Source organism: Tachypleus tridentatus, chromosome 1, assembly GCF_004210375.1.
Source record: "Tachypleus tridentatus isolate NWPU-2018 chromosome 1, ASM421037v1, whole genome shotgun sequence".
In the NCBI taxonomy this organism is placed as follows: domain Eukaryota; kingdom Metazoa; phylum Arthropoda; class Merostomata; order Xiphosura; family Limulidae; genus Tachypleus; species Tachypleus tridentatus.
This window is the reverse complement of record NC_134825.1, coordinates 30,708,042-30,723,120: the sequence shown is the minus strand read 5'-3', so window position 1 is coordinate 30,723,120 and position 15,079 is coordinate 30,708,042. Positions and strand designations below refer to the sequence as shown.

At 33.8% G+C, this 15,079-nt stretch overlaps 1 protein-coding gene across 3 annotated transcripts in view; it reads right to left on the bottom strand.

The window, feature by feature from the left end:
- The window catches only part of LOC143245133 (peripheral plasma membrane protein CASK-like), a 184,682-nt gene that overhangs the window by 153,687 nt on the left and 15,916 nt on the right, over positions 1–15,079 (bottom strand). For 2 of the 3 annotated variants that reach the window (XM_076491078.1, XM_076491071.1), the window contains exon 2: positions 1,346–1,458. In XM_076491078.1, coding sequence (XP_076347193.1) covers positions 1,346–1,458 — 113 coding nt within the window. Of the gene's footprint in view, positions 1–1,345; positions 1,459–13,729; positions 13,835–15,079 lie in introns of those variants that run through there. The other variant, XM_076491088.1, reaches the window with a different exon arrangement.

Sequence of the window (15,079 nt, the reverse complement as noted above, 5' to 3'; positions counted from 1 at the left end):
CAAGTTGAAACACAAGCAATTAACACAACATTACATCCACCACTATACTGGTACAGATATGTAGATGACACGGTTGCGGGATTCAAATCTACAGAACACATAATTTTTTCAATCACATTAACTCTATACATCCCAACATTAACTTCACATGTGAACAGGAAGAAAGCAATCAAATATCATTTCTTAACCTCAAAATTACAAGAACCGACACACAATTCAAAACAGAAATCCACCGAAAAATCACCCACACTGGACTATACATTCCTTGAGACTCAGCACATGAAACAAAACAAAAACTCAACATACTAAGAAACCAAATAAACACAGCCATAAAACTATGCTCACCAGATAAAATTAACGATGAATTAGACAAAATAAAACAATACTTCATCAACATCAATAAGTTTCCTCCACAAACCGTAGAAAACATTATATGCACACACCTAGACAAAAAGCAAAATCAACCACCAACTAAAGTAAATACAGCTCACGAATAAAAAAACCACGAAACCATATACTGCTGTATACCACATATTCCTGACATCAGCAAACAAATAACCAACATTTGGCAAAAATTAGTAACAAAATATGACATTCCAGTTAATACCAAATTTATTCAAAACCCAGGCACAAAACTGAGGTCTATACTATGTAAAAACTATACTGACAAACACCACACCAACATTATTTATAAAATACAATGTGATAACTGCCACGACTTCTATATTGGAGAAACAAGTAGAAAAATGGAAACCAGATTCAAATAACAAAAAGTCACCTTCACACGTTTTCGAACACTGCAAGTCAAATAAACACAACATAACCATAGAAAACATTCAAATAATAAATAAAGAAACAGACATAAACAAACGCAAAATTAAAGAAGCCTTACTTATACAACTTAAACCCAAAATAAACCAATATAAAGGAACGCCTTTATACCTATATTAATATAATAAAATATATAAAATTATATATTCAAACATCTAATACCGCCCTCTACATTTCGACACACAGTTACACAACCCCTTTCAAACATGTGGTCAGCTTCCGGTGAGTTACCTCTTTCTTTGTGAACCTGACGATGACCGAAGAAGGTCGAAACGTTGTTCGCTCTTCTATGTAAAATATTTTCTCAACCCAAACAAGCCGTTATGCATATAAATTTCTCAACAAGTGGGTTTCTCGACATCACGAGAGGTGAAAATATGAATAATTTACAATAACTTTAAAACTTAAAATATACTGCTTGAAAATATTTTAAGTTTTTGCTACAGAAAAGGTCATTACGAAGAGTTACTTAAAATTACATTATTGTATCAGTAACATAAGTTGAAAAACATACCTGTTATACTAAAGCCAGGATATGACGTCAGTTTGGCTACATCAATAATCTTAACAGCAAACTGCTGACCGGTAACCTTGTGAATACAACGACGAACAACACTGAAGGGCCCTCTAGCAAAATCAAACAAAAATTAATAATTATTAGAAATATATTAATACCACATGCTCCTCACATTACTCATTAGTATAGAGAAGTAGTTACAAAAGCATAAAGTGGAATTCCATAACATAGTACAGGTAAGTCCCTACAGAAATTACATAACTTAATACTTTGTTCCCTGAAGTGTTAGCATCAACCAAACACTTAAGTGTCTCAAACTAAATTTAGTAACTTAAACACTTCCGTTTTAGCACTTTTCTCAGTATGTGGTCTTATTGATGAAAACTTAATATCAAAATGTTAATCTAATTAAAGATTAACTTGTGTTTAAGTATTAGTTTTTAATGACGCATGTATTAAAATCTTTCATCCAAAATTTATTAATAATCTTTTCTCTATTTCGTATGCTGCTTTAAGTTGACATTATTATTATTATTATTATTATTATACAAACTTTCCATATAAAATTATAAAGAGTTCTAGTTTTCAATAAATAATTTTGTTTGTTTGTTCGTTTATTCGTGAATATAGGGTTTGTTTGTTTGTTTGTTTTGGAATTTCGCACAAAGCTACTCGAGGGCTATCTGTGCTAGCCGTCCCTAATTTAGCAGTGTAAGACTAGAGGGAAGGCAGCTAGTCATCACCACCCACCGCCAACTCTTGGGCTACTCTTTTACCAACGAATAGTGGGATTGACCGTCACATTATACACCCCCACGGCTGGGAGGGCGAGCATATTTAGCGCGACGCGGGCGCGAACCCGCGATCCTCGGATCACGAGTCGCACGCCTTACGCGTTAGGCCATGCCATATATATATAGGGCATGATTAGTAAACTTTTCGAATGGCATTAAACTCGTGGGTATTCCTAGTTATAGAGAGATTATAAAAGTAATACAATGACTCTGACCAATTGATTAGTTTGCCAAATAACTTCTATTTACGATAAATGTACGATAATACTTTTTGGTTTTCGAGATTTCGGACCCACCCTACAGCTTGACTTAGTAAAATGATTTGGGCACAATAATGGATAATCACCCAGGGCAATAATCCATTGGTAGAAGCAAAGCTAACAGAATTTTAAGGTTTGCTCAATAGTTTTGTTTTTTAATTTTGCGCAAAGCTACTCGAGGGCTATCTGCGCTAGCCGTCCCTAATTTAGCAGTGTAAGAATAGAGGGAAGGCAGCTAGTCATCACCACCCACATCCAACTCTTGGGCTATTATTTTACCAACGAATAGTGGGATTGACTGTTACATTATAACGCACCCACAGCTGAAAGGGCGAGCACATTTGGTGTGACAGGGATTAGAACCTGCGACCCTCAGATTACGAGTCGAATGCCTTAATCCACCTGGCCATGCCGTGTCTAGGTTTGTTCAAACATATTGATAACAATTGGAAGGATATAATTCTCTTTTAACACAAATCACTGAACTGATTTTACTAAAGTTTACGAGAATAACCGGGAAGATCGACAGGTGGGTTTAATTTTTCTCAAAGGTGAGTGGGTGTAAAGGAAAACTTTGAAAGAACAAATAGTCCTTTGATGTCTATATGCCATGTTAATAAAAAAAAAAAAAAATTATTACAAGGTGAAGAAAAGCCTGTTATGTCTGTCACCTATTTGTTTAAAAAGTATTCACCTTGGCTACTTTAAACTACTGCTATAATTTACCTTTACGTACACACACTTGAAATATCGTAGTTGGCGTCTCCCTATTAATCAAAAATCTAATAAATATTAATTAATTCATATTCGCATAGTACTAACAATGTTGGTACAGAAGACACAACACGGCTCATAAAGTTGTCGCTAAATGTTTGTAGACTTCTATAATTAGGTGTTTGGTTGTTTGTTTTGAGCTTCGCATAAAGTAACACAGAGGCTATCTATTGCGCTAGCTGTCCTTATTTTAACAGTGAAAGACTAGAGGGAAGGCAGCTAGTCATTACCACCCATCGCCAACCTTTGGAAAAGTCCATTACTAACGAATGGTGAGACTGGCTGTAACGTTGTAACTCCCCCACGGCTGAAAGGGAGAGCATGTTTGGTGGGACGGAGATTCAAATCCGTAATCCTCAAAGTACCCTAACCACCTGGCCATAGCGGGCAGTAATTAGTTGAAAAACTCGGAACAACAACAAACACCTACATGGTTGGTCAGCTATCAGTACTATACAACACACAAACAGTCTCAGCACTACTATTTAGTTTGAAAATTTAGCAAGCAGCAGCAATGAGGGCTCACATACATTAATGGGGCACACCCGTGTATCGTTGCGGTCTGATACGTATTAGAAAATGTTGCTGTTACTTTTTTAACATTAGCGCTGGTTCTTTAGATTAATCATTCGAACTGTTAATAGTACAGGGCACACTTTTCACAAACCCCAGTACACAGTGTAATCCGGCTGTAGTAGAACTGTCAAAGTTTGCAACTTGATGTATATAGATTTATTGCGTTTCGTCGGGACAAGTTGAGAACTTGTTGGTCAATGCACTAGTGTCTATAAAGATGTATTATTTTGTACGTTACACAGAACATATGAGAGCAACTGTTACTCCAATCACTTTATGACAAAGGTACGCCATGCCCAGTTGCATGTTTCAAACAAAAGCACCAGTTTAACATAGTCAGAACAACATTTCTTTACGACATCAGGGAATATTAAGTTCTAAAATTATATCTCCACACCGTGTTCGAGCTTTTCAAAAATGGTAAAATACTCTTAAGGCTTGCTGTACGAAAGTTTGATACCTCTAATTACACCATCAGCCAGTTCTGGTGTCCAACAACGATGTGTTTCATTTAGTATAGTTATTTCTCTACCCTGGACTCAGTAATAAGACAGTGTATGAAATTTAGGGCTCATTAAATGGCGAAAGTGCTATATTTTCTGAAAGCCTTTCTTCTAGCACATGGTTTTAGTAAACAAGAATACCAGTTTAGCGAAATGAACTTACATGAGATTTATTAGATCAAACATTGCTATTAAGTGTCTGCCTCGCATTCATTCTATCAAAAACTGCAGGAATCCCCGTTGCGCCAAACATGCTCGCCCTTTCAGTCGCGGGGGCGTTATAATGTTACGATCAATCCCACTATTCGTTGGTAAAATAGTAGCTCAAAAGTTGGCGGTGGGTGGTGATGACTAGTTGCCTTCCCTCTAGTCTTGCACTGCTAAATTAGGGACGGCTAGTGCAGATAGCCCTTGTGTAGCTCTGCGCGAAATTCAAAACAAACAAATCAAAGACTGCGATACTGAAAGATTGAACAACTAACTGGTTTCCTTAAAACTGTCATTGTTTCTAGGCCCGTATTTTAGTAAAAGTTGAGATTGAACAGGATTCGAATCCGTAACTACTAACCGATCTGATACATGCTTTATTCAAGTAAGCTGCTGCACCTCTTACTTTAAAATCCGTATATTCACTTTAAAGGTTATTATACAATGATAGGATTTGTTAAAACTCTAGAACTACGTCAATCTATTTGTAAAACTCAAAACCAATTCTTTGCAGTTTTTGTTATTGGGATTACATATTTCTTACCTCATAAAATGAAAAATTATTAATTGCTTCACACATACTTGTGTGAGCTTATAAACTTTGTATCTTAAGAGAGTTCTACAAGTATAAAATTCGCCCTGTTATTGCACCTGTAAAGGAGAAAGGTCATTTCGAATAGGGATGTTATTTTCACACGTCTCTTATGCGAAGTTAAAATGGTATCTTAATATAAATTCTTACTTAGACAAGTCTGGATACATCAGTTTATCTTGTCATAAGACAGCATGTACGATGTGTCTATTAAAAGTGTAAGGTCAGTTTTACCCAACACTTTTATTGAAGTCACATAACTCATATTTTAACCCTTTAAAACCAGAGTTGTACCTTACCGTGTTAATTAATGCCACGACAAAAAACACTTAGTATGTATCTACCAATAACTGCTCGATTACTATTTCGTCGTTCAATCATGTATCCTTTCGCTACCTACAGTATTTGTGATTGAATCCTGCAGAGCAACTTAGTTTTTACCATCACTCATGTTGACAGCACTTTTTAAAACTACAAGCACAATTAACGTCACAAAAATGCGTTCCGCATCTTTATTAAAACATTAGTTTTCTCCCTTCCGAATATTTAAGTCTTTTTTTTTAAGATACCAGCTTTTACGTCTTGTTATCAAGCCGTACGGTCACTGTGTGTATTCTTTTATTTGCAGCCAATTAACGTCAAGTACAGCTACTATTTTCAGGACTCGACTTGGCCCAGTATTTATTACATTCGGAAGATATCTGCTGACATACGCAACTAACTTCAACAAGGGCTTGTCTGCGGTTCGGAATGCTACTCACACTCTTCACAATATATATAAAGCGAACAGACTTTCTAATGATAAATGCCAAGAAGTCAGAAAGTGTCAATAGTTTGACACTAAAATTAGATGGCTCTAGGCTGTTCGTTTTTTCTAGGCATCTTATAGTGATTGTCTATTTTTTTTCTCAGGGTTAATTCCAACTGTGTTTGTGTTGTTTTAAGGTCTGTTTATTGCTCGAGTTTAAGCACAGCTATTCTTATTTCACTGAAATTAATCTCTGGTTTTCCAGCTGCTTTCCAAACTACTCCGATATACATGTTTTCAGTAAGATAAAACACAACGAAGTTTACATTCAAGGTGGAATGTTATTGTCTTTCGCGCTGCTACTGCCTACTGACACTAAGTGCTCCTTAATTTGTTTACATCATGAGAAGGGGGTTTAACGTACCTAACATCTGTAGATCATTAACACATTAACTCTATTAGAACATTATGTATTGTGTATATACTTAGCTATCAGGAATGGACGAGTCCTATCTGTTAAGTGTGAAAGCAGCTAGTCAATACTACTCATTGCCAACTCTTGAGCTACACTTTTAGCAACGAATGGTGGGATTTAACATCATATTATAACGCTCTCACAACTTGAAAGGCGAATATGTTTAGTATAACGGGAACTTGAACCTACGGCTCTCAGATTACTAGTCGAGAGCCCTACACATCCAGTCGTACTGGGCCATTCAGAAACGTTAAAGCATATTTTTTCGGTTTAACTCTTAAAATAAAACGTCATCTTCAAATGTACAAGTTATATAAAAATAAGCCATGAAGTGTAGTAAACAAAAGAGTTCCTTACATCCATTTAAGACACGAGTTTTAACACAACGGAACACTAATTGCTAGTGGTACTTATACAAATTATTTAAATACATTTCTATTTGTCTTTTTTCATAATGTAAAAAATATACGAAAATTCTGTATTAAAATAGTTCATTCTGCTTCATCATATATATATATATATATATTAGATTCCAACAGGACTACGTGATAAAACTGATTATCTCATACAATCTGGTTCCGAGATTAACATTCTAGTTCTGTTGACGAGTGATAAATTGTGTGAGGAAAAAAAATGTAGTAGACAAACATTACATACAAAGATACTAACCAGTACAACGACTTCAGTTTAGAAAGCAACATATTCAAAATACACAACTTGTAAACTTGCTTAGAAACAAGACAGATGGGAAAGCAAATATAAGAAAGTTGGGAAGGAACAAGAAAAAACAAACAAACTCAGTTTAGTAAACCTAACACATTACTCACACAAGACATCAAAACGTACAATGCATTGTGGTAGTTCCAAACTTACGAATAAAACAAAGGGAAATCGTAGCTCGCGCAAAAAATGATATTAGTGCTTGAAGGCTGAAAGCATTAACTGTAGAACCTACGACAGGGACCTCAACAGACCTTATTCAATCTGAGCGTGACAAAACATCCAAAAAAAGTAATGCAGAACTTTTTACAACCTGTTTATCTGCTCTCGTTAAGATTAGGTATCCAAATATTTCATTATTTTATATATCTTACATTCTATAAAAGGTTCCAATGTAACTTAACTATAATCGAACTGCTTTATTATACGTGTACTGACAAAGTGTGATTTGTTTGTTTGTTTTTTGAATTTCGCACAAAGCTACTAGAAGGCTATCTGCTAGCCGTCCCTAATTTAGCAGTGTAAGACTAGAGGGAAGGCAGCTAGTCATCACCACCCACCGCCAACTCTTGGGCTACTCTTTTACCAACGAACAGTGGGATTGACCGTCACATTATAATGCCCCCACGGCTGAAAGGACGAGCATGTTTGGTGCGACCGAAGACAAAGTATGAAGTAGAATGTTACCTTTTTTCTCTACCTGAACAACGAATCAACTAAACTGTTTTTCGTAAGTGAAATAATGGTTAAACAACAAAGTAGACATTAAGTAAGAAATGGAATTAAAATTATGCACAGTAGATCAAGTATTTGCTATAAATCAAAACAACAACTTGTCAAAAACTAATATGAATAAGTTCAAATAATGTCCAAACATAAAGGTGTTCACTCATGTAACCGACAGATAATACACAACAAATCACGAAGTCAGTGGTCTCTCGTTCCGCTTACTCTATTTTTATTTAAATAAAGTAAGAATGAAACGATATAATAAATAATTAAAATGAATTTACACTTATTTGAAAATGCATCGTTGTATCAATTTTGTGAAATGTTGTTTTCCTAAAACTCAGTTTCATTGTACAACAACAGCTCCATCTAGGAATTACAGGTCAAGGTTGTATATACTGCAGATAGCCATATATTTAGCTTTCTGGAGGTCTCGCCACTAAAAGCCGCCGACATTTATACAAACAACATTACATCTGCCAAACTAGAGAGCTACTGTATGGGATACTGTTCCAAACTGAAAGACACATGAAAATATCATTGAAATACGCGTTGTAAAGTTTATCCAAGAACAATGACAAAAGCATATAAACAAGTGAGAGAACGAAAATGAGGTTAATATAAACAACTGGAAAGTTGGAAGAATGCCAAACGAAGACGGTTTTCTTTTTCTTTTTAGCAGATATTTACGACGACAAACAACGACAGCTTAACAACAGAGGAGAACCCTCAGTCATAATATATAAAACAGAATTATGGAGCATTTACAATTTTCTACGCGATGAACGCACTTAATTAGTAAATAAAATTATATGACGTTGGTTGAAGGTGTGCAAAATTTTAGAACTTTCAATACTTGCATGCACGTACGGACTGTCAAAGCACCATGTCGTACATCATAATTAACTGAATGTTCGACTCTAATTACATTTCATGTGTGACAGACAGTAATTAATTTCTCTAAACCACGTCTGTAATGTCAAAGAAAGATACCGCTGTTCTTCAAACTTAAATATATATTACAATAATACTAAAATATGTAAATAGTATAGAGGACGACTCTTATTAGTTAACTAAACTGGTAGATCATTTCTGGCTAATAATTCACGTGTAAACAAATCTTTAATTTGAAAATATATATATATAATTCTTAACCCTTTCGCGAATTCTGTACAAAATTAACATATACACAAACTAAAAACTTTATATGCGATTGTGTACGATTTCACACAAAATCCTGTACGTCCGTTTTCATACCGAGTACGTTGTGTTTACTGTACAGTTGGTCAGTCTTGTGATAAATGATACTAAAGTCAGTAACTTCACACAGCACCAAGTAATAGACACACTAACTCAGATCAGGCTTGTCCAACTTTGTTGGCAGGTCACATAGTTTAATTTGACCCGAATCACTACACACAAGGTACAGCTGGCAAAACAGGAAACAGCATCATGATTTTTTAAAAAGTTATTTTGAATTCCAGAACTTGAATTTACTTTAAAAATATACATATTTAACAACACTATTATCGACTGACCCAATAGTTATGATTAACTTCATAAACTCTTAGATTTACTTTATTGTCAAAATCACTCACACCCCAATCTATATACTGTAACTAATAAGCTTTTCTAATCAAGAAAGCGACTCAGTAACACGTGACCTCATACATTAAAGTTTTTTAACGTTTCATCGAACATCTGGAGTTTTCTTTCACAATTTAAACTGAAATTACACGATGACACAAGTTAACGTCACTGTTAGCCAAGTGCTTACCCGACAATAATTTGGTTTGCTTTCAATTATCGCGCAAAGCTACACGAGAGCTATTTGCGCTAGCCCCTAATTTAGCAGTGTAAGACTACGGGGAAGTCAGCTAGTCATCACCGCCAACTGTTAGGTTACTCTTTTACCAACGAACAGTGGGATTGACCGTCACAATATAACGCCCCCATGGCTGAAAAGGCGGGCGCATTTGGTGTAACAAGGATTCGAACCTACGACCCTCAAATTTTGAGCGGAGTGCCTTAGCCACCTGGCCATGTCAGGCCATTTACCACATAAGTGGAAATAATTTGCACAATAAACTCTGGGTTTCATTTACTTGTTTATTAAACATTTACCTCCCACGGCTTTCTTATTCGCATCATTTCAGACTGGCTGGGCTTACAACATAGGAAACTTCAGCTGTAACATACTTCGTATCAACTACTATCGGGGTATCAATTCATCTTGGATATAGAAACCACTACCAGTATAACTGAAGCTATAGCAAGTGAATGATCGTTTAAAGTACATAATACGACACATAAGCCAAATGCTAATATCCAATAAAAATGCTGTAACATTTGTCGAGCACTCCATCGTATACCTCTATTTACATGCTATTTATCTCCAACTTGTGACCACTGTTTCTTACCCTGCTACAAGACAAGTACCACCCACGTTTCTTCTAGGACCTTTATCTACCTAATCATTCTCTAGTGTTACCCTTCATGTGGTATCAGTTTACTAAAGCTTGACGTTATAAAACACTCCTTGTTTGGTTATTCAAAGAGCATTATCTGCTGGTAACGATGACAAATTTATGAATAAAATTACAACTTTAAACTTTCGAAAACGGAGACACTATGAAATATACAAGTCAACAGACATTTATAAACAGATAATAAGGTTCACAAATATTATAATAAGAAAACTATTCCCTAACATTTTAAGAGTAACAGTAAAAATACCTGGGAAAAAAGAAATAAATTGGATATTGTGTTTACTACCACTCATATCTGACTTGTTTCAAATATCTAGATATATAATAAATATGAGGAAGATCTACAAAATCAGTTGTACTTACTCACACGAGGCGATTTTACTTATTTTTTGAACCGACAATGAAATTGTGATTTTATAATACACCCGCCAATGTTATCACTCAAAGTATGGAGCCCTGGACCCTTCGATCTACAATTCGTCAATCTAACCTCTAAGCCACACTTCTCTACTATTTACCGGTTGAACTTTAACTTGCGTAAACATTGTAAAATTATTCTATTCAATAATATCATTAGAGTATTGTAAAATGGAAGTAATTTTAGAATTAAAGCTAAGTTTGTTACCACAAAATCAAAAAATGTTTTCCCCATATAAACCTACACAAATACATTATAGATTTCAATGAAAATACACTCCATAATAACGCTTAGTGTTAAACATTACAGTTGTTTCTGTGCCAGTCTATAATTACCAACAAGATTAACGTAAAAAAGCATTACGGAATTTCTTAAGCGCGCGAATTTCAACAATCAATTTCACATCAAGGAAATTAGTCACTTTCCAACTGAATGCTATATGAACTAATAATTTATACGCCACATTTACTGTCTTTTTTTTAAATCTCGCTTTTTTTTTGGGGGGGGGGAAGTTACCTACTTTACATTGTTATATAAAACATAAAACAGATTTATAAGTGTGAATTTAAATTCTTTTTTACGCCTTTCTGTTTCCGTAGCTTCAATTACATCTTAAATTAACAGGAGTAAAACTGCTCCCTAATAGAGGATCTAAAGTTTATTTTATTTTATATTACAAGGTATTTCGCTATTATCGCATGAAATTTTAATACACCAAACAAAATTAAATAATCAAAGACGAGTAGATTATTCGTATTAATTCAATGAGTTCCAGATAATCAGTATTTTTATTATTACTTTAAAGATGCAATTCATACTTATATTCAAGCCTTTCTTCATGTTAATTTTTCTTAGCATTACAATAACATGTACATCGGACACTTTATTACACGATCCATTATAATCTTGCCGTTTACTTCTATTACAAACTATTCGCTTATTAGTTAGTATTTTGTTAGTATTTAATTAGGGCTAAACTTTACCATACCTAATACTATCAATAAATAAACTTACAATATTACAGTACAACCTAATGTTTGATATATTTTACAGCGTAATATAAATTTTATGTTGAAGGAAGGACAAAGGCATTGGTTTTTTTGTACAAAACTATTAGGTCTTCAGGTTATTGACTGGGTCGAGCATAGCTAACTGCTACCTAAACAAACCACATTAATAACAGAAACAAACGAGCTTATAACATCAGCATGCACTACAAAACTAACACACGCACATATATTTTTTCCCTGTTCGAAATACAAGTTTCACTTGTATAAATGCTAGCACTTTTAATAAAATATACTTGATCAGTAAGTACAAAACTATTAGATATTTTCCAGTTTCGCTGTCAAGATATTTCACTTTATACTTCCAGTAGACACACTAACAATATCAGCTTTTAGTTATGCCGCTAAGCAACATAATAAAAGCTATTATTGAAAGCACATATCAGACAGTTTTATTTTATAAGAGTATTACAGATATAGATTACATACATGGAGCTTCAATCCTGGGCACCAAGTCGACAAAGCTCTTTAAAAAAGTCACTTGGCGTCTGAGGAATGTTTAAGAATGTGTATTAAACAAATTTTGTTCGTATCTACAATATTTACAATATCATTAAACATAACAAAAATGGCACATCAATTGAATCTCCAATAAAATAAAGAAATATGATGGAAATACAAGCTAACATAACCAGGATAAACATGCATATCGGTAGATCTGGTAGCCGAAGTGTTAGACACTTAAAAGTTTCCGTCGGATGTACATAATATTATATAACGCACACAAAAGATTGTGCGATTCGTTATCAATCAAAACATTGCAAACGTTAAACTGCATCATAAAAGTATGGCATGTATTTTGCTTACGTCTAAAACACATAACATGCACAAAAATAAGTATTTATAAAAACAAGGTGGAGATACACCCCTTGCCCGTAACTAGGTAAAACTACCACCTTGAGATTCATTGCTGGATCCTTAATTTCAAAAAAATAACTGGCAAAACGTTGCACATATAAATTAAAAATCTGCGTGTTTAAACCAAAAAAAGAAAAACGTGAAACGAAATTAGCTCCTTATCTCACTAACGAAGATTATTTGATACAAACACGTAAAATATGTATTGGAAAAGTCCAGTATTTTATGTGGCTAAAAAAGAAGTTATCAAAAGCATTAACACAGTTAAACACTTTTACCCAGTGTTCACCTTCATTCAGTTGGTAAAAGTTCACAAAACACCCTTCTATAAAAGTGCGACTTCCGTGAAATTATTTCAGATGATGAACACTGGCGAAACGTTTATAACGCATACATGTTTTTATTTAGTTCGTCTTTAGTCACATGAAAGTTATCGATTTTATATACTCTTTACCTAGACGCGCTCCTTTATGTTATACGTTGCTCTCTTGACCTTCGATAATGCTACAAAGACGAAGCCAAAACATAAATATTAAAACGCTGTAATTCACGTGATGATACAATTTATTTACATTTCAGCATCTGATAACGGATAAAAGCGTACACGCACCGAAAACAAATCCGATGACAATAACGAATGTTAATATATTTTTATACACCTATGAAATAAAATTAAAATACACTGGCGTCATAAAACTGTATTCTGTATACTTTTCCTACTAAGAATTTATTGATCAGTATGTCAAATATCACACAAGTTATAACTGAGCTAGAGAAACCAACAACTAACGTAGAAGACGTGTTAAGAACTACTAAGTTAAGATTTTCATTTTGAGTTTATTTACTGATAAAGTATATTTTGATACAACTTACAGCTTTTACAGATGTACGATTAGTTTTAGAACAGAACACATCCATAAATATTTCATTAAAGTTAACCAGTCCCCTACTAAAGTAGTTATAGAAAATGTTAACAAATTAAAAAGAAAAGGTGTTTAATAAATTCACTCTACAAAACCTAATTAATTGCACCATTTTATACACAGAAAATATTACTGTATTTCTGTCAGAAATTTCGAAAAGACTAGCACATATATATAACCTTAACGTAACACCTAATTTTCATCGCTGGAATAAAAATTAAACACATCAAGAAAATTATATAACGAACCCATCTTCCCATGAAACATTTACAATATAGTGTTAGCAGTTGTCCAGCCTCTTACACAAGTGAAAAGGGACGTAACTTGAAGACTAGGTTGAAAGAACACCAAAAACCCCCTTCTCAAGTCCATGAACATGAGTAAAAACAGTTTTCTTAAGAGAACGTCATAATACTAAAACATAAGCCTAACACTAACAGAATAAAAATCAGAGAAGCTTTATTAATAAAATCAAACAGTCCCACAGTCAATAAACACCCAGGTACATCTACATATATATCTTAGATCGTTATTGCCCAACACATTCCTAAAGTTATGCAAATATTTTGCATAAAATAATCCACAGTTTTTGTTCTTTTATATATTCATATTTGTATTGGTTGTTTAGCCACATATAAATCATCTGTAAAATTTACGTGGACTCATTTACATGAATAAGTAACTACAATCAAATATAGAACTTAAAGACATTGTTAGGTTTTGAATGTTAATTTAAATACCAAAACGTTCTTTACTGTAAAAAATTGTTTACTTGATAACGATAGCGCCTGTGATGGAAACGTAGTACCAGTTATAAAAACTTATATTACTTACTGTAAAAGCTGTAAATCGTAATAAAACGTTAAGAATCAGCATTTTTTATACGTGTAATATCAGTGATTATTGTAATTCTATTCATGGATTGGCTAGCTGGTAAGTAGCCGAACATATCTAATCTACATGGGTCACATGAGAATCGCGCGCTGCTTGATCAACCATGTATAATTTATAGATAATGATAGCAACAACAATAATCATCCCACGCATACCATCAGTATCGATCGAATGTAAATACATAGTGATTTTCAATATTATTTTCTGAATGAAAATACGTTTAATATCATCTAAAGTTTTAAATGCTAAATAACGATTATCGATGTTTATAAAATCTGAATAAACTATGCCGCTAAAAGAAACAAAACCAGAACTGAATGATAATGAAGGCTGTAAATTTAATAGACAGATTTTTAGGTCACTACTTTTAGTTCTTAACTTCATTGTCCTAAAAACTTGCGGATAATTTTATATGAACTTTGAAACGTATTGGTGCTTTGTACTTAATAGTTTACTTTTATGTTAACGTAAATATATATATGTCTTTAGTTAGATAAAAATAAACAAAAGTTTTAATCTTCAACGAAATGTACTACCTATACAAAATCTCAACTGACAAGGTTAAAAAGCGGAGAAATTATATGGTAAATGCAATGTTATACACAATACATGTTTTAATGTACAACTTTCATGTCAGAAAAAAGGACAAAAACAGCAACAAAAATCGTGATTCAACATTGTTAGCACCTGATGTAATTTCAACC